The 25,880-nt window shown below is 43.9% G+C and overlaps 1 protein-coding gene across 1 annotated transcript; it reads left to right on the top strand.

Moving 5' to 3' along the window:
• The first annotated feature begins 11,254 nt into the window (after window positions 1-11,254).
• On the top strand, window positions 11,255-25,837 carry Klhdc2 (kelch domain containing 2). Its single transcript, XM_038336952.2, has 13 exons — window positions 11,255-11,668; window positions 15,715-15,794; window positions 17,919-18,036; window positions 19,945-20,060; window positions 20,414-20,495; window positions 20,861-20,944; window positions 21,468-21,548; window positions 21,624-21,682; window positions 22,877-22,986; window positions 23,334-23,406; window positions 24,555-24,642; window positions 25,363-25,415; window positions 25,527-25,837. The coding sequence occupies exons 1-13, from the start codon at window positions 11,516-11,518 to the stop codon at window positions 25,648-25,650; spliced, it is 1,221 nt and encodes a 406-aa protein (XP_038192880.1). The 5' UTR covers window positions 11,255-11,515; the 3' UTR covers window positions 25,651-25,837.
• The last annotated feature ends 43 nt before the right edge of the window (window positions 25,838-25,880 follow it).

Here is a 25,880-nt window from a genome sequence, read left to right as displayed (position 1 = left end):
TATTTTGGATGTGTAAAGCTTCTATTTATGTATTGGGATAGTTTGTGTTTACATTTTGTGTAGTGAATGCAGCCTTATTGCCTCACAGTTTTTTCAGTGTGGACCAGTCAGAGTTCATTACAGTGTGGGGCTGGCAACATGGCCCTGGATGTAAAAGGGCTGCACAAGCCTGGCCTGAGTTCATCCCTGGCACCTACATAAGGTGGGAGGAAAGAAACAATGCCATAATGGCTGCCCTCTGCCCTCCATGTGTGCTGTGGCACATGTGCTCAAACGTGGAATGCATGCACACTATCAAATAAAAATTATAAATTTTAGTGTGAATTTTTATTTTTTTCTTACCATTTTTAGTCTGATTAGCATACTTGGAAAATGAATTTCATAAATAATATACTTATTGGGGAAATTATTTCTTATGAACTTAAATATCATTAATTAATAATGTCATAATAATCAAGACACACACATATATATGTATATAGAGAGGGAGGGAGAGAGAGAGAGAGAGAGAGAGGGAGAGAGAGAGAGCGCCCACAGAAAGGCAGGAGACTATGGCACAAAAGATGTCTCTGCCTCATTGCCGGCAGGAAGCAGTGGGGCAGGGCTCAGAGCCACATTCAGAAGCTCGCCCCAGTGGCACACTCTTTACAGCTAGGTCCTCCTGGTTTCCATGGATGCCCAAAATATCACCACCATATGACAACCAAGTGTTTCATTCATGAGCCTGTGTGGAGGTTTCATTTTTAAACCATAATATTCTACCCCTAGCCCCAAAGGCTTGTGGCCGTCACGTGCATTCTCCTAGAGTCTGAGTCTTAACCAGTTCAAACTCCCTGAGACTCATCTCCTGGCCTTGGGGATGTCTAAGCATCGTCCCATGGGTCCAGCTGACAACAGAGGCGACAGAATCCTGGACCTAGAATCTGAGCATGCCTGGTTCTGGGGTGTTCCTGCTCCATGCCTTGGAATCTTCTAGAACTTCTAGCCTAAAAGTGGCCATGTTAGGAGTCTTTACTCAAAAAGAATAAGAACTAGCTGGGCGGTGGTGGCGCACGCCTTTAATCCCAGCACTCGGGAGGCAGAGGCAAGCGGATCTCTGAGTTCGAGGCCAGCCTGGTCTACAAGAGCTAGTTCCAGGACAGACTCTAGAAACTACAGGGAAACCCTGTCTCAAAAAACCAAAAAAAAAAAAAAAAAAAAAAAAAAAAAAAAAAAAAAAAAAGAATGAGAACTACTAGAAGCACGTTTTTTAAATTTTGTGTGTGTGTGTGTGTGTGTGTGTGTGTGCTGCGCGTGCACTGGAGCTGGACCATGTGGGTCCCAGTGATCAAACGCAGGTTGTCAAGGCTGACAGCTTTCTGTAAGGGTCTCCAAATACCGCAGAGATGAGCCTCTTTGATAAGGGTGAGTATTTAGACTCCAGCTAGGAATTACACTTGTTTAGAAAAGAGGCCATCGTAGGTTCTCCACCACTAGGCCTGAGCTCTCTAGCCGCAAGTATTTGGTTGGGTTTCCAGTACCAAGCGTCATTTTCCTCCTATTATTTGGGCCTTAAGTGCAATTAAACAGCTGCTGGCTACCAGGATGTGAGTGTCGCTACTGCAGCTTTGGGGCTGTCTTGCCGTCCCCGTCTTTGGTGTGGTCCGTAGCTATGGCAGCTGGGCAGGATGCTCAGTGCTTTCCTCCCTTGCAGCTTGTACAGCACCTTCTGGTACCACGAAGGAATCCAGCTTGATTCCTCGGAGTCCAGTTTCTAGGGGATGCCCTAGGAGATGGAGGTGTGGGAAAGGGCTTTCTGACCAGGACTCAGGGATTCAGGCTAACAGGTGACAAAGCAGGACCACATAAAACTAGAAAGCTATTCTTACATTAAGGAAACAAAGATGTTGGGGGCTGGAGAGATGGCTCAGCGGTTAAGAGCACTGATTGCTCTTCCAGAGGTCCTGAGTTCAATTCCCAGCAACCACGTGGTGGCTCACAACCACCTATAACAAGATCTGGTGCCCTCTTCTGGCCTACAGGAAGGGTACTGCATAAATAAATCTTTTTTTTTTTTTTTAAAGGAAACAAAGGTGTAAAGGAGAAAGCCCACAGAGAGGGAGAGAACTTTGCCAACTATATAACTATATATCTGTTGCTAAAATTCCTGCTTGGGGGAGACATAAAGCAATGCCTACACCTCTCAAGGTCCCAGACACAAATTGAGGCATAATTTTGCAAAATTTCACTCTAGGGAACCAATGTGTTTACTGGGTGGGCCTCATTAGAGTCTTGGTGAGGGGTTACTGAGAGGAGCGAACACTGCTCCCCCAACCAGCCACACTTGAAAAGCCTTACCCAGCAGGGATGAGGATTTCTGTCCCCCTCAGTAGCCAGAGACTACTGAGCCCCCAAAGTCTTCCCTGCTCCCAGGTCATGTGCAAAGCTACCAGGTGGTAGGGAGGAGTTGGACAATGGTGAAGATCTCCTGCCTTTCTTTAATATATTCGGGGGCAGAGTGTAAACCATCAATCAAACAGCCTAGCTGGGATGATCCTCTGCAAGTGGGGGGATATGGCAGAACTCCCCAAAATGGGGTTATAACTGAACTCCCCAAGATGGTGGTCACTTGGCTCTGAGGACACTCATGATAACTTCTGACAGAGAATTAATAGATTGTATAAAGAACTCAAGAAACAAAGAATAAAGAAAACAACCCAATTCAAATGGGCCATAGATCTTGGGCAGAGAGTTTTCAAAAGCAGAAATAAAATGACTAATACGTATCTCAAAAAGTGTTGATCATCCTTAGCAATTAGGGAAAGAAAAATGACAAAAAGTTTGAGATTGATTGTTAGCCCAGACAGAACGGCTAAGGTCGAGAAGAGAACTGACGATCGAAGTTGGTGAGCATGGGGGAAGGGGAACCCCAGTCACTGTTGGTGGGATTGCAAATTGGTGGAGCCACTATGCAAATCACAGAGAATTCTTGAGAAGCTAAAAATGAATCTCCCGTATGACTCCGCTGTGGTACTCTTGGCGCACGCCCGAAGGACTTGACATCCTTTTCCACAGATGCTTGCTCAGCCACCCTCTCTGCTGTCCACTCACCACAGCCAGGAAACAGAAACAACTTAAACGTCCTTCAGCTGCAGCTGATGGATAATGAAAATGGGCTACACACTGTGGTGCATATGTCTAGCCGTAACAAACAGTGAGATCGGGAACCTGGTAGGGAAGTGGAAGGAACTAGAAAATATTATGCCGAATGAGGAAACCCAGACCCAGAAAGACAAACGACACATGTTCTTTCCCATCTGTGGTCCCTAGCCACAAATCTTCAGATATGAGTACACGACCTGGTGTGACCCTCGAAAGCAGAAAAGCAAAAAGGGCCATGGGAGGGTGGGGTGAGCAGCACCTGAGACTAGCAGACTAGCAGGGTGTGGGGGATAGGAAGGGAGAAATGGGGAAAGTGGGAGGGCAGCTAGGTGGGGAAAGACAATAAAGGAGAGAACGGGTAAATAATGCTAAGGATTTTTAACATGTCGTAGAGAATTATTTTATATAAACCTAAACTTATACATAGTAAACATGTGTTTGTCATCTGTGTGTATGTGTAATTTAATGAAATTAAATTAAAATGGAAGTTATTATTTTATATACACCTAAAATTACATATAATAAAATTACATATAATAAGCGTTTGTGTGTCTGCGTGTATGTGTAGTTCAATGAAGTTATTAAATTGTGTTATATACGCCTAAAATTACATATAATAAAAGTGTGTGTTTGTGTGTGTGTGCGCGTGCATGCGGTATCCATATACATGAGGGTAAATATGTGTTCATGTGTGTTCATGTGTAGGTCAGACAATGACCTGGGTGTCTTCCTCAGGTGTTCCCACCTTATGTTTTTGGACTGGGTCTCTCATTGGATGTTTGCCAACACAGGTAAGGACCTGCCTCTGCCTCCTCAGTGATGGGCGCACACAGCCATGCTCCTTTCTTACAGCTCTGGGGATCTGAACTCGTGCCCTCACGGTTGAATCAGCACTTTGCCAACTGAGCTCCCCTCCCCAGGCATTTGTTTGTATGTTGACAAGGTCTCTCTGCAGCCCGGGCATGGCAATCCTCCCGTCTCAGCCTTTGGATTGCTGGGGTTGAAATCACTATTCCTTCATTTGGAAATTTGATGGCTTTTTAAATAAAATTTCAGTGATTTGGTTATAATAATTTCTACACTTCTTCCAAAAGTACGTTGTTATAAAAGCATATGCTAAAGAGCTTTGAAATTTTACTTTTAAACAAACTTTATTATAAACAATCTTGCAAGTAAATACATCATACAAGAAAATTAATCAGACCCAAAATCTCTACAACTTAATGAATTTGCAGCTGAAACTGTCACTCAAGGTGAAAGCTGGGAGACCTCACAGTAAATTTCCTATTTTCATTACTGAATACATTTTATACACTTACCACCTAAACCAAGAAATCCGTGACAGAATTATGGAAACACAAATAATTAGCTTTATGTCTCTTTCATAGCTCATGTCCTTTGCCTGCATTCAGCTCTTGCTCATCCCTGTATGTCTGCCTCTTTCTTCTTGTGTTCTAGAACCCTTGTGTACATTTCTTCACATTGATACACACTGGCTAGATTCCACATGTGAGAGAACATGTGATTCCTTTCCGTCTGACACTGGGTGACCTTGTCTAACATTACACATTCTAAGTTCATCCATTTCCCGGCAAAAAAAAAAAAAATTAACTTCATTTTTCTTTAGAGCTGAGCAATGTAAAAAAAAGAAAAAAGAAAGAAAGAAATACAGAGGCAGACCCACTCGCCCACTCGGTCTCCACAAGCTGACACTGCTTTATGGGACAGTGAGGGCCCCAATCTTTCTTCAGGATGAAGGTTGAGAGCTCTTAGAGGGGCTGGGACACACACACACACACACACACACACACACACACACACACGAAGTTATAGCTATTATTTTTTATTTATGTGGGATTTGATTGGAAGCAGAGGAAGTTACTTTTGTCACCCAGGCTTATTTCTGCAGGTGAAGGGCAACAGTCAGGGTGGTGCAATTCTTTATGGCTTGGGGCTATTGCCCAGTCAGCCTGACGCAATTCCTCATGACCTGAAGCTGTTACCCAACAAGGTGCACTCCACCTATTGCAAATACCAAATTTTCATCACTCATTCATCTGTCAATAGACAACTAGGCTGATTCCAATAAATAAGCATGGGGTGCTGGAGGCTATGGAGTTCTCCGGGTGTGCGCCCAGGAGGGAAATAGGTGGGTCATATGGTAGCTCTATTTTTAATGTTGTGAGATGTTTCCAAACTGACGTCCACAATGGCTGTATTAATTTGCATCTCCACCAACAGTAACAAGGGTTCCTTTCTCTCCACATCCTCGCTAACGTTGCCACATTTGTTGATGATGGCCATTCTGTCGGGGAGAGGCAGCGTCTCAAAGTAGTTTTAATTTGCATTTCCCTGATGGGTAGATTGACTGCACACTTTTTAAAATAGCTAAAAACAGACCGAATGGCAAACATGACAAACAGGCCGTGTGTGTGGTTTTTTTTTTTCAACTGTCTATTCCAGCTCATTTGTTCTATTTGTTGACCCTTTGTTGTAATCCTTTATAAGGTCTACAAAGCCTAGAAAAGGGTACTGGTCCATGCAGAACTAGAGTTTCCACCAGCTGTGAGCTGCTATGGAGGCGCTGGGTATTAAATTAGGGTCCTCTAGAAGAGCAGCTGTACTCTTAAGCCCTGAGCCATCGCCCCAGCACCCATCCCTTAACGTTACTATTTGGTTTGTAATCAGTCTCATGTAAGAAAACTTGTTAGCGGAGCAGGAGAGGTGGCTCAGCACTTAGGAACTGGCTGCTCTTCCAGTGGCCCCAGATTCAGTTCCCAGCACCTACATGGCAGCTCACAACTATCTGTAACTCCAGTTCTGGGAGACCCAAATCCCTAAGACAGACAGACATTCAGGCAAAACACCAATGTGCATAAAATAAAAATAATTTTTAAAAAAAAAACCATAAAACTTGTTAGAAGGGTGCTGGGGAGGTAGCTCAGATGGTAGAACGTGTGGCATGAAAAACGTCCTGAGTTTGATCCCTAGCACTGGATAAAACAGACATGGTAGCGCACACCTGGAATCCCAATACTTGGGAGGTAGAGGCAGGAGGATTAGAAGCTCAATGTCACCCCCAGTTCCGTGGTGAGTTTGAAGCCAGCCTGGGCTTATTTTTCTTGAAGTCCTTTTCTTGCAAATCATATTTATGTGCCAGCCTGTGCAGGCCTGGTCCAACCTTCCTCTACTCCACCCACTGCTATCTGAGTGTGGAGGCACCCTAGGACTGCTCTGGAGAGGGCAGACAAGGTGACCGAGCCGTCAGGAGGTGGTCTATCTTTGTGACCAGCTTTTCCACTTGCCAGAGATGGGGTTCGCATTCTTTGTATACATGGCCTTCCTGAGCTTGCTGGCCACCAGCCTCTTCCCGCTGACTTAAGCACCAGTTCTTGACCTGCGTGGGTTAAGTTCTCCACCTTGTCTCACTGGTTACACAGCCTTGCGTTTCCAGGCTCTCAAGAGTGGAGATAGCCCAGGACTCTTGGGAGCACCTATTGGTAGTCTCACTGATGTGACAGTAGAAATCTAGCCTCTTGTGGACCAGGGTCAAAAGTGGCTCTGTGACGTCGGCCACCTTCATCCTGGCTTCTGTGGCAGAATCCTCTGGGATGCTAAAGTCCAGGCAGACCATGAAAGACAGGATGTGGTGTGTAGCCACCCCAACTGCATGAATACCTTGCTGAGGCCCCAAATGTGCTGCTCAGCCAGATTCTTCTCTTTCAGTATTAGTACATCTTTTTTATTTAAAAAAAATTTCCATTAACTCTTTTGTGTGCATGTGTGCATGTGGATGTGGGTGCCCAGTTGCATGTACGTGTAGGAAAGAGGTTGGGTGTCTTTCTCAATGACTCTCTGCCTTATTAGTATAAAATAATAATTGTTAAACCTTTAAATTTAGATTGGGGATGAGTGGTGTGCTAATGCCACAACGGAGGTCAGAGGACAGTTTTGTTGAGCCTGTCCCCTCCTTCCACTTTACGTGGCATGAGAGCTAATCTTGGTTGTCAACTTGGCTGCAACTGGAATCAACTAAAACTCAAGCAGCTGAGCCCTTCTGTAAGGATTTTCTCATTGGAACATTTGAGGTGGGAATATCTATCTGTCTGTCTATCTGTCTGTCTGTCTGTCTCTCTCTCTCTCTGTCTGTCTGTCTGTCTGTCTCTATCTATCTATCTATCTATCTATCTATCTATCTATCTATCTATCTATCATCTATCTATCTATCTACCTATCTATCTATCTCTATCATCCATCCATCCATCCATCCATCCATCCATCTATTCTATCAGCTGTTTCTCTAGATCATTCTAACACACATGGGTTCTAGGGTTCAGGTCATCAGGCTTGTTCATCAGTTTTATCCACTGAACCATCTTTCCAGCCCTCAAACTCATTTTTTTCCTGAGACAGGTTTTCTCTTGCCTGTCCCAGAACTAGTTCTGTATATCAGGCTGTCCTCCATCTCAGAGAGATCCGCCTGCCTAGATCTCCCAAGTGCTAGGGTTAAAGGTGTGCACCACTACCACCCAGCTTCAACCTCAGGTCTTTTAATGAACCTGGAGCTCATTGACTGGCGAGGACAGGCTTGACCAACAAGTCCTTAGGATCATTAGTCTCTACAACTCAGTGTGTGGATCACAGATGTGTAACTTTTTTCATGAGTGCTGGAATCTGAATTCAGGGTTTTTTGTTTGTTTGCTTATTTGTTTTTGCTTGTTTGTTTTTGTTTTTTTAAGACAGGGTTTCTCTGTGTGGTCCTGGCTGTCTTGGAACTCACTCTGTAGACCAGGATGGCCTCAAACTCACAGAGATCCTCCTGCCTCTGCCTCCTGAGTTCTGGGATTAAAGGCATGCACCACCACTGCCCAGCTCTGAACTCAGGTTTTTTACATTTGCATAGAAAGCACTTTACCCACTGAGCCATCTCCCCAATCCTCTCTTTATCCTTTGGGACAGGTCTCGTGTTGCTGAGGCTGACCTTCCTCCCAAATTCTGGGATTACAGGCTTGTACCATGACAGCAGGTTTTGTTGTTGTTGTTTTGGTTTGTGTGTGTGTGTGTGTGTGTCTGTGTGTGTGTGTGTGTGTGTGTGTGTGTATTTCAGGTAGAGTCTCCTGGAGCTCAGGCTGCCTTTCAGCTGACTGCACATCAATGATAACCTTGAACTTCTGACCCTCTCATTTCTCCTTCCTAAATGCTGGGATCACACCACTGCATATCCAGTTTATACGCTGCTACAGATTAAGCCCAGAACTCCTTGCATGCTGTGCAAACACTCCACCTGCTGATCCACATCCTCAGCTCCTCACTGAAACAGGGCCCAGACCTCAGCAGAACTAACTCCATGATGGAAGTACCACCCAGGCCATAAAACTTAGCACAGAGGCAGCACCACCTGTCAACATGAAAACAAAGACCTAACCCATCTAAGTCCACAGTTCTGGGAAAAGTCTCAATGTACTAACCTTGCCTTTTGGTTTTTGTAGTTCTGTTTCTGGCTAACCTTGCTAACTGAAGTATGTCAACCCAGGATATGGTTTCTGTGCTTAAAAGCACCCTGAGAAAGGCTTGGTGCTACGCTGCAATCTCAAACACCCAAAGTAGTCAATGGTCAACTAAGAAGAACTTTCTATTGACTTAAATTCATGTCTTGTTGTTGGGGTTTCTGTCCTGCCCAGTTCCCACAGTCATTAAGTCCCAAAGAAATCACACAGAGGTCTACATTAGTTATAAGCTGATTGGCCCATTAGCTCAGGCTTCTTATTAACTTTTTTAAAAAAAGATTTATTTATTAACTATACAGTGGTTTGCCTGCCTGTGGGCCAGAAGAGGGAACCAGATCTCATTACAGATGGTTGTGAGTAACCATGTGGTTGTTGGTAATTGAACTCAGGACCTTTGGAAGAGCAAGCAGTGCTCTTAACCTCTGAGTCATCTCTCCAGCCCTTCTTATTAACTCTTATAACTTATATTAGCCCATTATTCTTGTCTATGTTAGCCACATGGCTCAGTATCTTTTTTCAGTGAGGCAGTCACATCTTGCTTCTTCTGTGGATGAATCAGGACTGCAGAGAGATCAGCTTCTTCCTTCCCAGAATTCTTCTGTTCTCATTGACCTGCCTCTACTTCCTGTCTGGTTGTCCCACCTATACTTCCTGCCTGACTACTGACCAATCAGTGTTTATTTAAAATATAATTGACAGAATACAGACCATTCTCCCACACCAATGTCTGAGCAGTCCTCTTTGGTGGCCACCCCTACATCAATGAATTGTTCTTGCAGACAAAAATCTTGGGGCAGTAAAATGTGTCTAAGTGCAGCTCTTCTGGGACAAGGCTGCCGTTGTAGGGAATATCCGCATGCATGCTCCTGACCCCTAGGGCAAGGTGATCTCCACCACTGGGAGACCAGTTGTTCATCACAGACCTCAGCTTCAGTGCAGACTCGTCATTCAAATTGCAGGCAGACTTGCAGAATGAGAGTTTGTGGCCAACAGTCTGGTGTCTTCTACCCACCAGACAGGAAACTGAGACTGGGTTTTCATCTCCAGAGTCATCCAACACAGTGTGGCTGGTAGAGCCGGCAGAAACACTGCCAGAAATCTCTTTCTGGCACCGTATGTCCTGGGCGGTAGCACAGAGGTTATTTCACTATCTGGCTGCCCGGTCGTAATGGTAGGTGAGGGAGGCCCCTTTAGCACAGCACAGCGTGTATTAGGTTCACATTCTCTTCCATGGCCACAGCCACAGGGAGACCTGGTTGATGCTGGTCATGCTGGTGATGGTCAAGAAGAGTCGACTGTAGCTGATGTTGGTGGCGCAATCCACCAGCACTTGGGCGGCAAAGGAAGATGGATCTCTGCGAACTGGAGGCTAGCCAACATGGTCTACATAGTGAGTTCCAGGGCAGCCAGGGCTATGTGGTGAAAGCCTGTCTCAAAAACAAACAAACAGGAAGAAAGGAAAGAGGGAGGGAGGAAGGAAGGGAGGAATATAGTTCTCACGGTCTAAAGACATCCTGACTTTAGGAAGGGCCATCTCTGAAAGGCCTCTTAAAGCAAGAGACCCTTGGGGGTTCACCAGCCAATGTAGCTTTCCACATTTTCAGAAGCAAGTCTCACACACCTGGTCTGGGTCTTCGTTGGAGAGGGTAGAAATAACGGCTGTTGTTAAGCAACAAAAAGTGTTCACTGTGTTTTAAGGATGTAAACCTGTAAGAAGGATGGACATTTAAGCCGGGTATGATAGGACATGTTGGAGATCCTAAGCTTCGAAGATAAAGGCAGCGATACAGCGTCTCAGAAAACAAACAAAAAAATAGACGAACATTGATAAGGGCATTGGGTACATGATAAATGAGCTATATGTGACAGTCGGTTTGAATGAAACAAAACGAGGGTCCCTCAAGTGAGAGCCAGTCAAACACGTAGATCTGGCTGGCCTTGATCTCAAAGAAGTCAGCCTCGGCTCAGGTGCTGGGATTAAAGGGCCTGCACCATCCCTTCCAGCTGCTGGTGTTTTGTTTTAGATAGGGTCTCCTGTAGCTCAAGCTGTCTCTCAAACTTTCTGAGAAAGGTCTTGAACTCTGTCTCTTCCTGTTTCCTAAGAGCGGGAATAACAGTCCTTCAGGAACCACTCCAGGCCCTTAACTGAGTTTCAGCAAGCACATCCGCGGCGCCTGGAGGAACGTCAATGAAAAAAGCTTTTTTGTTGATTTTTTTGGGGCGTATATTGCTCTTCGTGGCAGTCCCAAAATGAAGAGAGGAAAGAAAAGGCTGAGCAGCACTGAGACACACCATTTAGATGAGGGACCTGAAGTGTTTTCCAATCCAACCTATTTTATAGGAGAGGAATTGGGTTTAAATAATTCGTAATTTTCATTTGGTCTCATTAGAAGCCCCAATCGTGAGTCTGGAATTCGCCCTCTTCCCCAAGGGTGGTCTGTCTGTGGCTAGGAACCATCTAGGCGTTGGGAGGTGGGAGGGACCCTCCATTGAAGGACCAACGGGCGAGGTGGGAGGGGGCACGATCGCGCTTCCGGAGCGCGCGGGCAGGGTCGGCTGTGGCGACTTCCGGCGGAGGCGTAAACAAGGCCCTAGCGCCTGGAGGCGGGGCGGGCTGCGAGTGCGAGCCGCGTCGGCCGCTCTCCCGCTCAGAGCCAGGGTCTGGTGGCCCCGTGGTCCCCTCGGTCCCCGCGAGCCCCGCAGCCGCTGCCCGCGCGCGCCTCAGCGCTCGGCCGGGAGGCGGAGGCGCAGCGCGGGAGAGGCGGGTCGCCGGGGCTGGCCGCGCGCCGCTGTCCACCGCTCCGCTTTCCTTTGTCTCCCGCCTGCGGGGCCGGAGCGGTCCTGGTGCACAGCCCTGCAGCCTCAAGATGGCTGATGGCAACGAGGATGCTCGAGCGGACGACCTGCCGGGTCCGGCCTTCGAGGGCTACGAGGCCATGGAGCTGGCCTGTCCGGCCGAGCGCAGCGGCCACGTCGCCGTCAGCGATGGGCGCCACATGTTCGTCTGGGGCGGCTACAAGGTCAGCGGGGGCGGGGCGGGCTCCGTGGGCGGTGGGCGACCCCCGTGGCTCCTGTCCGTGCAGGAGAGCATCTTCCTTCCCGCCTCGGTGGACTCCAGGCTCCGGGGCTGCTGTCACCGCTCTCTTGGACTTATGAGTCACCCTGCCCCCACCCCACCCCCCCCCCCCGCCCGACGCGTGGTTGTCTTTGGAGCGGTCGGAACCAGGCTCTGTTGTGTGGGTTGAATAGCGGGTGACTGTGGCCTAGGTTATGGAGAAGGGTGGAGGCGAGGTTGTGCGACAGTCATCCACACCTTTTGCCCAGGTCACCCACGAAGCCCTCTCCATCCCGAGTTGGGCCAGTTAGGCGACAGATAGTATTTGCCCGCTGTATGGACCAGGGCCATAGGAATCGCGCCCTCAACCTTCCGAGGGTGTAGCCGTGCCGTCAATTTGTGCTGATGCTCACCTACCTAGTGCGTGAACGCAGGGCCATTTTCCCTAACTGGATTCAGCTGAGGAGGGTTTGCTCCTCAGAAGGCCCTACTTACGAAAATTAAAGGAAAACGATCCCACCAGTCATCAGTGGATCCCCGGCAGCATATGTAATTGGAGTGCAGGTGCAGTCAGTTCTTTGGCCTTTGTGACCAAGTGTCTGTTTGGAGTCGTTTGCACGCGTGTTCTACCCCGAGCTGGGCATACTGCTGTTGTCCCCCATTTCAAACGGTGCTAACTGGTTCTATAGTACTGGTTTTAGAATTCCACGATACACTTCAATCCGTGGATTTCATTTGGTGCACACTTGTTTGATCCATTTGAACCACAAAACTATGCATACTGTTTAATATAAAAGGATCTCCCCCGTGTTACTGGCTTGAAATCCACTTCTCAGCTCCCATACTGGGAGTGTTTGCTTAGGGACTCTAGTTCTGGTAACAGTTTAGCTTATGGTACTGGCAACCTGATCATAGTTGGCCATTTTTTTGAGAGAACTTTCCTGATTTGGTTCAACCATTAGTTATTTTGCTAGTCCGAATGAATGTATCATGTTGTTCCCCGCTTCCGGGGGCTAAGTTTTTAGAGCTTGGTGATCAGAACTTCAGAGGAGGAAGCAGATGTGTTGTGACCATTATTAAAATGTAATTCTGGGGGTGGAAAGGTGGCTCAGTGGTCAAGAGCACTGGCCATATTTCTGAGTTGGAGTCTTACCACCCATATAGCATCTCACAACTGTCTGTAGCTCCAATCCTGGGGATCTGACACCCTCCTATGGCCTTTTTGGGAACTGCACCAGGGAGTGTCATGCAGGCAAAACTCTTTTTAAAAATGTAAATTCTCTTTGAGGAAGATAGACCTATTGATCAATCACACTCCAGTCTAAATTATGTTATTCATTATTTGAGCCATTATTCATTATTGAGTTCGGCCTTGAACTCTTGATCCTTCTGTTTCTACCACCCATGTCAACATGGGAATGAGACTCTTCTATAGTGTGTTGGGAAATTGCCAGAGTGGAAACTTTCTGATGGTGGGTTTCTAAGGTCCTCGATGCCTTGACGTTAGGAGAGGGAGCAGTCATTGTCCATGAAGTTGGTGATACAGATACAGCACCTGCAATCCTCCACTTCAAACAAAGACAGGGTCTCAGTATCTCTGACTGGCCTGTAAATTGCTATGTAGACCAGGCTGGCCTCAAACACCCAGAAATCCATCTGCCTCTGCCTTCAGTCCTGGGGTTTAAGGTGTGTGCCGTCATCACTGTGGCAGCTTCTATATGTCTTTGGTTGGAACCCCGAGAAGAGGCACAGGAGGCCTTGGAGCTGCTGATGAGATGGAGAGAGATGACCTGGCCTCTTCCTAGTGCCCACGCCAGGCCGGCCAACCCACTGTCTGCGTTCTAGTTCTGACCTTCTCTTCCCACTCCAGTAAGAGAAGAAGAGTTCACGGCTGGCTGCTCCATCACAAGATAATACTCAAGTGCACTGGTCACTGATGCATTTTCAGGGAAGCGCAGTTTCTCTTGTGTTTGGTCAGGATCAGAAAGTGGCCAGGGGGGATCCAGGAATGCAATAAGGCAGTCCTCATGGAAAAGGAAGGGTTCTGGTCTCACCACTGCTTGCTAAATAACCCTAGGCAAATTATTTATACTTTAAAACTTTGTAATAATGTTTTTGTTAGGTTAAATAAAGCAATTTGAGGACATATCATAAACTTGATCTTTGTTAGTTAATATCCTTCATTGAACAAACAAGGGAATTATAGTTGCCACTGAAGACTCAATATTTGCATGCAGTTGTGCCCTCAGAATGAGTGGGTGAAAGGAAAGCTTGACTAGAACACCATATTAGCATGGGCAGGGCATGTAAGTCACCTACAGGCTGGCAAATGAGATCAGGTGCATGGTCTGATCTGTTCGGATACAGCATGACCTTAGGGCAGCAGTTCTCAAATTGTGGGTCTCTATTGCTTTGGGGATCAAACGACTCTTGGCTCACCTAAGAGATTTACATTACAGTTCAGAACAGTAGCACTGTTGTGCCGATATCTCTGTGGGAACCTCCATTGCCGCGCACCCTCCCCCCATATCTCTGTGGGAACCTCCAACTGCCGTGCAGCCCCCCCCCCCCCCCCCGCGTTTGGTGTGCTATTACCCAGTTACCGAGCTTCGGGCAAGGGGGCTGGAGGTTAAAATACACAAACACACAGACAGACAGCGACACGGGTCATCCTTGAATTCCCCAAGAATGCCCCCTTTATTGTGTTCAGGGGCAGATTATATAGAGATAGCCACGCCCCAGCCAAACCCACCAGAAACCACTCTCCTGCCATCAGGAACTCCTGAAGGTCTCGTGCTCAGAGCAGCTGTAGGCACTCAGATCAGGGGATTACAAGAAATTCAGGATCTGGGGTCTCACTGCTCCCAACACTGTTGGACTAGAAGTCCAAACATCAGGGAGGAGTTGCTCCAGATACCACTCTCATAACTACAATTGATGCAGAAAGCAAGAGGATTTTTATTCTGTCATGACAGGGCCCTTCAGGTTCGGGATATGAAGGACCTCCGATAGCTGTTACAGTTCATCTTTTAAAGCAAAAAGCCACAGACATAAGGGGGGGACCTGTAGGCTGTTTTCCAACTTATTGGAATGGATTATTCTAAGGGTTACTAGCAGTGATTGGTCTATTCCAGGGCAGAAGAATAGCTGTATGATCGGGTAGATAAGGGAGAGCATCTGTGGTCCATCCTGACCTTGGTCCAGTGACTAAATCAATACATCAGGAACTGAGTCAACATCTGTGGGTTGTCTTTGCCTCAATTCCCAGAATGGAGTTATGTTTGAAGATTATTCACAAGGACACAGGAGGATAAGCAGTCCAGCATGTGTGTGTGTGTGGGGGGGGGGCACTGTCCCGTTTCCAAGAGAGAGTGAGTGTAAGGTTTTGGAAAAATGTCTTAGGGTTGAGGGGGCTTACAGATGCATTTAGAGTCTTTCAGCACAATTACAGTTATGAAGAGGCAACAAAAGTAATTTTATGGTTGGGGTCACCACAACATGAAGAACTGTATTGAAGGGTCGCAGCATTAGAACCAGTTAGAACCACTGCCTAGGGACTCCCTGGGAGTTTTTGTACTATTTGCAAGTGTTGTTTCAAAAGTTTGACTGAAGGTCTGTCTGTACTAAGATGACTGTATGTAGCTGGGTTCTGGAAGACTGCATTTTATATTAATAAGAATACAAAACTTAATTTTATATCATCAATATCATAAATAGTATCTTAGATAAGATACATTTTAAAAACCAAACCATAAAACACCTCTTTAAAATATGAGTTACTGGGGCAGGGAGATGGCTCAGTGGGTAAGAAACTCACTGCGCAAGCCTGGTGATCTGAGTTCAATCCCCGGACCCCACGTAAAGGTGGAAGAGAGAACTGACTCGGTTGTCCTCCGAGCTCCATATCAGCACTGCGGCACGTGTGCTGACCCACATCACGTACACCCTAGTTTTAAGTTAAAAATAAAATGGCAAGTTATTTATCTCTGCATTCTTTCTTATTCTTCACAGAGCAATCAAGTGAGAGGATTATATGACTTTTATCTGCCCAGAGAAGAACTTTGGATCTACAATATGGAGACTGGAAGATGGTAACTGAGTATTAGGGTCGGGGGGGGGGGGCACTTAGAAACTTTAAACAAGGTTGCAGAGGAAGTTGAAAACCTATTCTGCTGGGCCAGGGGAAGGTTTCTTTTCTGAGATGGGGTCTTTCTACATAGCTCCAACTGTCCTAGGACTTACTGTGTAGTCCAGACTGACCTCGGGCTCAACAGAGATTCCCCTTGCTTCTGCGTCCGCACCCGTACTCCTGGGATTAACGGCCCCTGAAAACCCGTTCTAATCAATGAGAATATTATAATTAAGGATGCTAAGTTCTCTCTAGTCTAATGTAGATTAGCTACTGATCTTAGTACATATCAGATACTGTCAACGCTTAGAAGCTTCTAATGAAGCCTTGGTCAAAAGTACCAAGAGGAAGGTGATATAGAACCTGGAATGGAAGATGCTACAAGTTTGACTTGGTATTTTGAAAAAAAAAAAAAGGTTTTTAGTTTGCTATAATTGTTAGGTTTTGTATGGTTTATAATTTTATCAGCTCAAAAATTTTGAGAAAATCTCTTAGGAGTACTATTTTCTGGGTTGCATTAATAGTTGGGTAGCAAAGTGCTTGCCTATCCAGCATGAAATCAACTGGGGAAAAAAAAAGGAAGAAAGATCTGTTTAAAAATAAAAATTAAGCCTGGCAGTGGTGGTGCACACCTTTAATCCCAGCACTCAGGAGGCAGAGGTAGGTGGATCTCTGTGAGTTCGAGGCCAACCTGGTCTCCAAGAGCTAGTTCCAGGACAGGCTCCAAAAGTTACAGAGAAACCCTGTTTCGAAAAAAACAAACAAGAAAAAAAAAGTAAAAATTAAAAGTTAGCTTGGTGTTATGGCGTACACCTCCAGAACAGTCAGGGCTACATAAGGAGATGCTGTCTCAAAAAAACAAAACAAAAATTAACCAGAGCTGTCTGAGGGTCTTCTGCCTGTTGATAGCAATATGAGTCAAGGATGTGTTAGTAGACTAGATGGGTTTCTCAGAATACTGGGTTAGCCTTTTGGGGCTTTATAAAGGTGTTTCCCCGTAGTTTGTTTCATGGAAACTTTATGCTTTAAAAGACTTTTGTTTTTTACTATCTTATTGTCAGTCTTGAAGTAAGAATGAATGGTAGTCCTATTTGGTTTAAGACAGGTCACAGTTATTTTTGCAATAGTGAGTTTATATGGGCTATTTATCTTTTTTTTTAACAGGACTAGAAAATTCCCAAAAGGAATTCAAAAATTTTTAATTAATTTTTATTTCATGTGCATGTATATTTCTGTGTGAAGGTGTCAGATCACCCGAAACTGGAGTTATAGGCAGTTAGGAGCTACCATGTGGGTGTTGGGAGTTGAACCCAGGTTCTTTGGAAGGGCAGCCAGTGCTCTTAATCACTGAGCCATCTCTCCATTTCTGGAATTCATATTTCTTAAGATTAAGAATTTCAATAAGCTTACTTCAAGCTAAGCAAAGATAAAGTGATAATGACTGATGTAATCAGGAGACCTGAGGTAAACGATTAATTTAGTGACTGTACAGCTGGGCATGGTGGCACATTCATTTAATTCTAGCACTTAAGGGAGGAAGGAGGAGACAGATTTCTGTCTGGCTAGCTAGGGTTACACAACTGGTAGTATTACATAGGGACTTATTTAAATCACTAAAAGGTGACTTAATAAGAAAGAAATCTGTTAATCTGTCAGCACTGGATCCTTGGCCTACTTAAACACAAACTAGCGCCATGGTGACGGCTCAGCAGGTAAAGGTGATTGCCACAAGCCAGATGACCCAGCGTCTACATGGCGGGAGACAAGCTTCTGCACCTGCCATGTGCAGACCTGCGTGTGTGTTGCCAACACACACACATCAGTGCAAAACAAAAACCTCCCGGTTAAGACCATTTAAATAAAAAAACCAACAGTTTGAGAGATGGTTCGTGGAGCATCAGCAGCTTTCACAGCCTTTCATTCTCATGTGAGACTGTTTTCCCTGTCAGGACAGGTTTAAAACTGGAAAGCTGATTCCTGAGGTTTTCTTGAAGCTAGAAGACCCTAGATATTGTCAGCCACCTTTTCTCTTATTGTGGGATATAAGTTAATAAGTGGGAAACTTATCTAACCCTCTTCCTTTTAGGAAAAAAATCAACACTGAAGGTGACGTTCCTCCTTCCATGTCTGGGAGCTGTGCTGTGTGTGTGGACAGGGTGCTGTACTTGTTTGGAGGACACCATTCCAGAGGCAATACAAATAAGGTTCGTGTCTTCGAACAGTTTTCTCCTTTCTCATTTTGAATCTCAGATTTCTAAAGTTCAGCTTATTCTTGTGCACTCTAGTTAAGTATATGTTTGATTGTGGTATGCTTGTGTATGGTAGGAGTTTCTCTACAGTCTGTATGAGGCCTGTGTAAAGTCAGTGTTAGCAGCAAGCCTGTGTGTAGTCACTTCCTAGTGACTTCTGCTTGGTGCTCTTAGTTACGCATTCTCTTGACAACGCTGAGGGGTAGAGGAATGTTAGCTAGAAAGCATTTTCAAAGTCAGTTATAGACAAAACTGGCAAAAAGTGAACTCAAAGTCATAGGGATAAATTAATACTCAAAAAAGGAAGTAGCTGGGTAATGGAGGCGCACACCTATAATTCCAGTTACTCGGAAGGCAGAAGCAGGTGGATCTCTGTGAACTTGAGGCCAGCCTGGTCTACAGATCGAGTTCCAGGACAGCTAGGACTTGTCTTGAAAAACCAATAACCTAATGATGTCCTAGGACACATGCTGCTTTGATTTTTTTTTTCCAAGTAGGCGAAAAGAATTCAGTCGTTTTTAGGCCAGTTAAAGACAGATGAAGTTCCAGAAAGGCACATGGTTTATAGGCAGACTCCTATTACTCATTTATACTCAGAGTACAACGTTGGACGGCTCACATTCTGGAAGAGACACCAAAGGAGTGACTGCCGTGTAGCCATTCGGTGGTGCCATGCAGAGCCTGGTGCACAGTAACAGCTCTGTTGGGTCTGTAGGGTGGAATGGAACAAGTGCTTACTCAGCAGGCAGTGCTTCAGTTGAACAGTGAGAAGTCACAACGCAGAGACTTGCAGGTCTATTTTATTCAAGGAATGTCAGGTGGCTTTGTGATTTTGAGATCTGGGAGGAACACTGTGGTGTCACTTAAGTTCCAGTCCATCCCTTCTTTCCTTACATAAACAAATGCAGATATGGCAGGAAAATAAGCGGATATCACCTGAAAAGGCTTAGGAGGGAGTGAAGCTGGTTTCTGGGGAGTGGGTAACAGGATGACTAATAGTTACTAACACGGCTGGAGTTCAGAGGTCACCTTTGACCAGAAGGAAACTTAGGTGTCTCAGAAAGGTGGTGAGGGGTGTGTGTTCTGTTACCTGAACTCGAGTCCTTAGACCAGTATTTAACCTTCCTTTTTTTTTTCAGGATTTATTTTCATGTGTATGAGTGTCTTGCCTATTGTGTATATCTTTGCACATGTGTGTGCCTGGTGCCTGTGGAGGCCCTAAGTATGGACTGATCTTTTAGCCCCTAGAAGTAATTAGGAAGATGTGTTCAGTTGAATTTGAAGAGCCTAGGTGTGTGTGTGTGTGTGTTTGTAGCATGGTCCTGCTATAAACACATAAAATCAGAAAAATTCAAGCTGCTTATCCAAAATTAGGGTAACGTGGAGCTTGTGCCAAGATACAAATGACCAAATAGCCAATGCCTTCGTCATAGAAGTATAGTTAATGAAAACAAAAGTAGCTGAACATTTTTAAAGTGTTAGTGATTTAAGAAGTTTACCTTCTGGGGGGCTCAGCGGTTAAGAGCACTGGCTGCTCTTCCAGAGGTTCCGAGTTCACTTCCCAGCAACCATATCATAGCTCACAACATCTGTTATAGGATCTGATGCCCCCTTCTGGCATGCAGGTATACATACAGAGTGGTCATACATAAAATATAAGTAAATAAAATTGAAAAAAAAAAACAAAAACCCTTTATATTCTGTTGTAAATTCAGAATCTTGATCCAGACCAGTGGCAGCCAGTCTGCAGTCAGATTTAGCACTGAATTACATGACACTTTTATCATAAAATACAGTTCAAAACAAATGCCAATATGAGTTTTCTATGTACGCAAAACTAACTGAAATCATTGCTTCTGACAGTTCTACATGCTGGATTCAAGGTCTGCAGACAGAGTGTTACAGTGGGAAAGAATTGATTGCCAAGGAATTCCTCCATCGTCAAAGGACAAACTTGGTGTCTGGGTATATAAAAACAAGTACGTTAGACGCACTGTAGGTTTGGCCTTTTGTACAGAATGTAGTTACCCTGTAAGTACCCTAGTCAGCATTATAAATAAGCATGAAGCACATCACATAGCAAATACGTGAGTTCATTTAACCTAGCACCTAAAAGCTAGTTGTCATGTTAAGTATTATTATTTGAGTATTTTCATATATTCCGTTATACCCAAACTCATTCCATATATCAACATTTAAAAAAACACTATGACCTAGCTTACAGATACTTACGTTATACCCAAACTCATTCCATATATCAACATTTAAAAAAACACTATGACCTAGCTTACAGATACTTAAATCTTATATAGTTTGGTTTTATATCAAACAGGCTAATATTTTTTGGAGGATATGGATATTTACCTGAAGATAAAGTACTGGGAACTTTTGAATTTGATGAAACATCTTTTTGGGTAAGTGAAGTTTCATATTGCCTATGGTCTACTTAGTATGTTGAAAAATATCTAATTTTTTTTTTTACTTTTTTTACTTACTTTGTGAACTTTTTATTACATTTTGAAAATTTGTGTGTGTGTTAGTACATGACTTTGTGAAATGTGTTTCCAAGTAAGGACAATTTGGGGGAATTGGTTCTCTCCCTCTACCATGTGGGTTCTGGGCATTCAACGTAGGCTTGACGGCAAGTGCCTTTACCACCAGCCCAGAAGTCCCTGACCAGTAGTTTTGTTTTTTTTTTACTTGTTAATAAATTGGGCAAGCAAGTGTTGTATAATTTTATAAACAGTATTTGTAAAATAATGCAGATGCTTTTCCATAGAATTCAAGTCATCCAAGAGGATGGAACGATCATGTACATATTTTAGATACTGAAACGTTTGTCTGGAGCCAGCCCATCACCACCGTGAGTTACTGAAGAAGGAAGTGTACTTAGAGAACAGGGTACCAGAGTTGGGAGGGTCTGAAACTGACAGTTCATTCCTGTTTTCTGGAGGGTGCAATCTGTAGCTTTCTTGCTCTTCAAGTAGTATAACCTCAGAAGTTTAACAAATACATAGAGGCTGTGTTGTACCTTCATTTGCTAGTAACTAAATTGAGCTTTACATTGGAAGTTAAAGATTAGATTCCTTTCCTAGTGCTAGTCTTTTTTTTTTTTTCCAGCAGCCATACTGACATAACTCATTCAGTAACAGTCTCAGAAATATTAAATGTTCAGCTGTGGTATTTAATACTGTTTTTAATAGGTATTTAATACTGTTTTTAATATTTAATATTGCTTTTAATACTGTTGCTGTCAACAACACATTTGTACTTTGGCATTTCTGAGTATCTGGAATATTCTTGTACATGAATATTGATATTCAGAAAAAAAATGGTATTTCCCCTCTGTTTATATTTATGAATCTGTTTTTATACCTTTGTAACAGGGTAAAGCTCCTTCACCTCGTGCTGCCCATGCTTGCGCAACTGTTGGAAACAAGGGCTTTGTGTTTGGTGGCAGATACCGAGTGAGTATAGAAACAGTTTTTAATGGTTTGCTTTTAGATGCTTCAAATGGTAACTACTTACTTACTCTTTTTTAGGATGCTAGAATGAATGATCTTCACTGCCTTAATCTGGATACATGGGAATGGAACGAATTGTAGGTATTACTTTAGATATTTAGAAAAGCTTTCCAAGGTACATTTCAGACCCTATGCCCACTCCCTACTAGTATGTAGTGAACGTGCTTTCAGTTTCTTACTGGGGTCCTTCAGGAAAGAATTTCAATTTTATTTCCAGTCTTCTTAACTATGTGCCTGGTACAGCATGTTCGCTGAAAAGAGAAAGTCTAAAGTTGATCTGCCTTCAAAGAACATAGTTCAGTAAGAAGCATGTAGTTAATACACTGAGAGGTTTCTTTTTAAGCATGCATCTGGACTTAAGATTTGCATACATGATGTATGTTTGTGTGGCTGCATGTTGTGGTGTGTAGGTGTGTATAGGTCCAAAGCTGACATCAGGGGTCTTCAAACATTGTCTACTGTATTCATTGAGGAAGGGGTCTCGCAGCTAAATCCAGAGATCGCCAATAGAGCTGGCCAGACTGCCTGCTTAGAGGATCTCCTTGAGGCCTTCTAAATGCCACTCAGTGCCACTACATGCACTTAGAGGTGGGCTGCCATGTCCTCTTGTTACTTATATAGGTGCTGGGGATCTAAATGGTCCCCATGCTTTTATGGCAATTTCCCTGCTGAACCATCTCCTGAGACTTCAGGAAGCCTTTTTCAATAATTTTTTTCTTTCTCTAATAATCCATGTAAATTTTAAAAGAAATCCTTTTAGCATTCCTCTGTGTTATCTGCTTTAAACAGATTTTTGTGTATAAGGTTGATGATGTGTGCATGTGGAGATTAAGTATAGTTTTTGGCATACTCAGTGCTGTCCACCTTTTCTATTTTGGGGTGGTTTTTTGTTGTGAAGGGGTATTACACTGTAGTACAGGTTAGCATGGAACTTAGTACATAGCCTAGCCTAGGCTCTCCTCAAACTTGTGCAAGTCTTCTACCTCATCCTCCCAAGTGCTGGGATTCTGAGTGTGAATCTCTTTTTCCTATTGAGATACGGTCTCTCCCTAGCTTGGGATTTGCCTAATAGGATAGGCCAGCATACTCTAGGGGTTCACCTCCCCAGCAATAAAATTGCAAGCGTGCATCAAGCCTGTCCCCCCCCCCCACACACACACTTTAAATAATGTGTGGATTCTGTGGATAGAACTGGGGTTCTCAAACACTTCAATGACTGAGTGACCTCCCAGACCTAACCACAGATATTATAACTCAGCTGTTATTTTTAGAATTCCACAAGGCATATGCCCCGTTGGCAGATCCTGGCACTCACTGACACCAGTCTCTTCAGATCATCTTTTTCTCTTTGGAGGATTTACCACTGAAAAGCAGCCACTAAGTGAGTCCTTTAAATAGATACATTATCATCATATATCATAATTATGCATTTGTAGTATACTACTCACTGAAATTCTGTCCTAACTGTATCCTTTCAGGTTGACTTCATGTTGACCCTGTAACACCTTTTAATTGTACATATTATGACCTAAATTCATTCTGCCTTGTTTAAAAAAAAATTACTTGGAACACCTAAAATCCCTGCTGAAAGGTTGTGCAAGTTATTTCTGTAACTAAGGAGAACAGGGAACTGGATATGATTTAATATGTTTCTTACTAAAGCTGTGCCCTCTAAGTTTAACACTGATAGGATGAACATGGTTCATAGCTTTTTCTTTATTTAATTAGGTGATGCCTGGACTTACTGCATCAGTAAAAATGAATGGATTCAGTTTAATCATCCTTATACTGAAAAGCCAAGGTATGAACTACCTGAAAAGTATAATTTCTTATAATTCATTATCCATTCAGTCCCATGAGTATACAGGACTGGTAACAGCTGAGGATGTTTTGGCTGAATTTTATCTGACATTTTTTTTTTAAAGATTTGTTTATTATGTACACAGTGTTCAGCCTCCATGTATGCCAGAAGAGGGCACCAGATCTCATTACAGATGGTTGTGAGCCATCATGTGGTTGCTGGGAATTGAACTCAGGACCTCCAGAAGAGCAAGCAGTCAGTGCTCTTAACCTCTGAGCCACCTCTCCAGCCCCTTATCCGACATTCTTAGGAAAATCTGGTACTCATATTAAAGTTTAACATCCTACTTCCCCAATCTAGATGCAGAACAGTGGTGATGCTTTTACGCTTTCAAGAATATACATGGGAAAAAAAAATCAAACCAAGAATTGTTCATTGGTTTGCAGTAGCATTATTCATTAAAGATTTAAGTAAGACTGTTTTCAAAGGTAGGGAAATGCCAGGTGAGGAGACACACACCCGTAATCCCAGCCCATAGGAGCCAGAAGGAGGAGGGTCAGGAGACAGGGGCTCTGGGCTACATGAGACACTCTAAATTTTAAAGTTGTTCTTTTTTTCCTTTTTAAACACTGATGAAATATTCTTTTTAGTCTCCAAAGGAACTGCTATAGGCAATTACATACTTAGCATTGGTATTTAAAATGTATTTAAATATGCCAGCCTCCATTTTTTCATCCAAGCCTCATTCTGCTAATACATTTGGTAGAAATGACCTTACCATGGAATTAATCCAGTTTGGAGAGCTTTAGTCTGAGATACTGTGTGTGAAGGCCAACTCACCCTGCCACTGCTTAGCTCCCGTAAGACTTTTAGGTAACAAAGACCTAGATTGTTTGGTTAAAAATCCCTTATTATGTTATGTAGCTCTGGCTGGCCTCAGACTTGGGGATCCACCTGCCTCCACTTCCATTGTGTTCCACACCAAGGCAGACCTTATAAAAAGCTGCTTTTCCTTGAGAATGGATTTTTACTATATTTGGCATGAACTACCTTGAAATCTCTGTCTTTCTATCACTAGATCTACAGCGTAGTTTAAATGATCAGTTTGGACTTTTGAGTTACTGAACTCTGTTTTGTTTTACATGCAGGTTATGGCATACAGCTTGTGCAAGCGATGAAGGAGAAGTCATTGTTTTTGGTGGTTGTGCAAACAATTTGCTGGTCCATCATAGAGCTGTAAGTATACCTTTACTGCTATTGAACATATTTGTGTGTGCAGGCACACGTGCATGTGCGCATGGGATGAGGACAACACTTGTAGTTAATTCGTGTGAGTCTTGGGAATCTATCTAGGTTTTTAGATCTAACTCATGGTGACAAGAGCCTTTATCAGGTGACCTTGCTGGGCTTTTTTATTTTAATTTTGATTTTTCAAGATAGGGTTTCTCTGTGTAGCCCTGTTCTGGAACTCTTCTCTGTAGACCAGGTTAGCCTTAACCTCGAGATCCACCTGCTTCTGCCTCCTCAGTGCTGGGATAAAAGGTGTTTTGCCTGCATGGATATCTGTGCTCCATGTGCATGTAGTTCTCATGGAAACCAAAAGAGGGCTATTAGACTCCCCCTAGAGCTGGGGTTGCAGTTAGTTGTGAACAGCCCCAAGTATGTACTGGAAACTAAACACAGGTCCTTTGGAAGAGCAGACAGCTGAGCCATCTCTCTGTCTCTCCAGACCCTCTTTTTCTGCACTGCTTAGGACTGAGCACAAGGCCTGTGAATGCTAGGTAGCATTTCACCACTGAGCTATATATTCCCAGCTCAGGGTCCAGCTCCTGCCCTCGCTGGCCTCAGACTTGCTGCAGTCTTCCTGCCTTGCATCCTAGAGCCGGGGTTACAAGAGGGCACCACGCCAGCCTGCTTTCAGCACTTGCCTTTTAACTTGGGCTTCTTTTCTTCTAGGCACACAGTAATGAAGTGCTTATATTCTCAGTTCAACCAAAATCTCTTGTTCGGTAAGTTCTTACCAGGTACTTGGTACCAGGTATATGGTTATTTAAAGGTAATAATGAATCTTTATTCAAGTTAATGTAAAATTATTTTTCTCTTTCCTTGTCCACTTTTAGGCTAAGCTTAGAAGCAGTCATTTGCTTTAAAGAAATGCTAGCCAACTCATGGAACTGCCTTCCAAAACACCTACTCCACAGTGTTAATCAGAGGTTTGGTAGTAACAACACTTCTGGATCATAAGGCTTCAGAGATAATAATTCTGATCTACTTGCATGGAAGACAACCCTGTATTTGTCAGAGAGTGGCATCCTTTGTATAATTACATACATTGTTGTAGTTTGCAGCTTTCTGGGTTTTATGTGCATGTGGATGGCCTAGAGAACCTATTTTTGTGTCTAAAGTTTACAATAAATGTATTTAACATGTACCCGTCTATTGTTAAAGTTAAAAAAAGAAAAAAGAAAAGAAAA

The sequence above is a fragment of the Arvicola amphibius genome, chromosome 7 (assembly GCF_903992535.2).
Source record: "Arvicola amphibius chromosome 7, mArvAmp1.2, whole genome shotgun sequence".
Taxonomy (NCBI): Eukaryota; Metazoa; Chordata; class Mammalia; order Rodentia; family Cricetidae; genus Arvicola; species Arvicola amphibius.
This window is presented reverse-complemented; position numbering and strand designations above follow the sequence as displayed.

What these genes read in the sequence shown, in the direction of transcription:
- Klhdc2 (XM_038336952.2), top strand. Translation starts at nt 11,516, where the DNA reads ATGGCTGATGGCAACGAGGATGCTCGAGCGGACGACCTGCCGGGTCCG. An exon ending in CCAGAGGCAATACAAATAAG is followed by an intron (nt 18,037 to 19,944) that starts GTTCGTGTCTTC and finishes TGCTTCTGACAG; the next exon opens with TTCTACATGCTGGATTCAAG. An exon ending in ACATGGGAATGGAACGAATT is followed by an intron (nt 21,683 to 22,876) that starts GTAGGTATTACT and finishes TGTTATTTTTAG; the next exon opens with AATTCCACAAGGCATATGCC.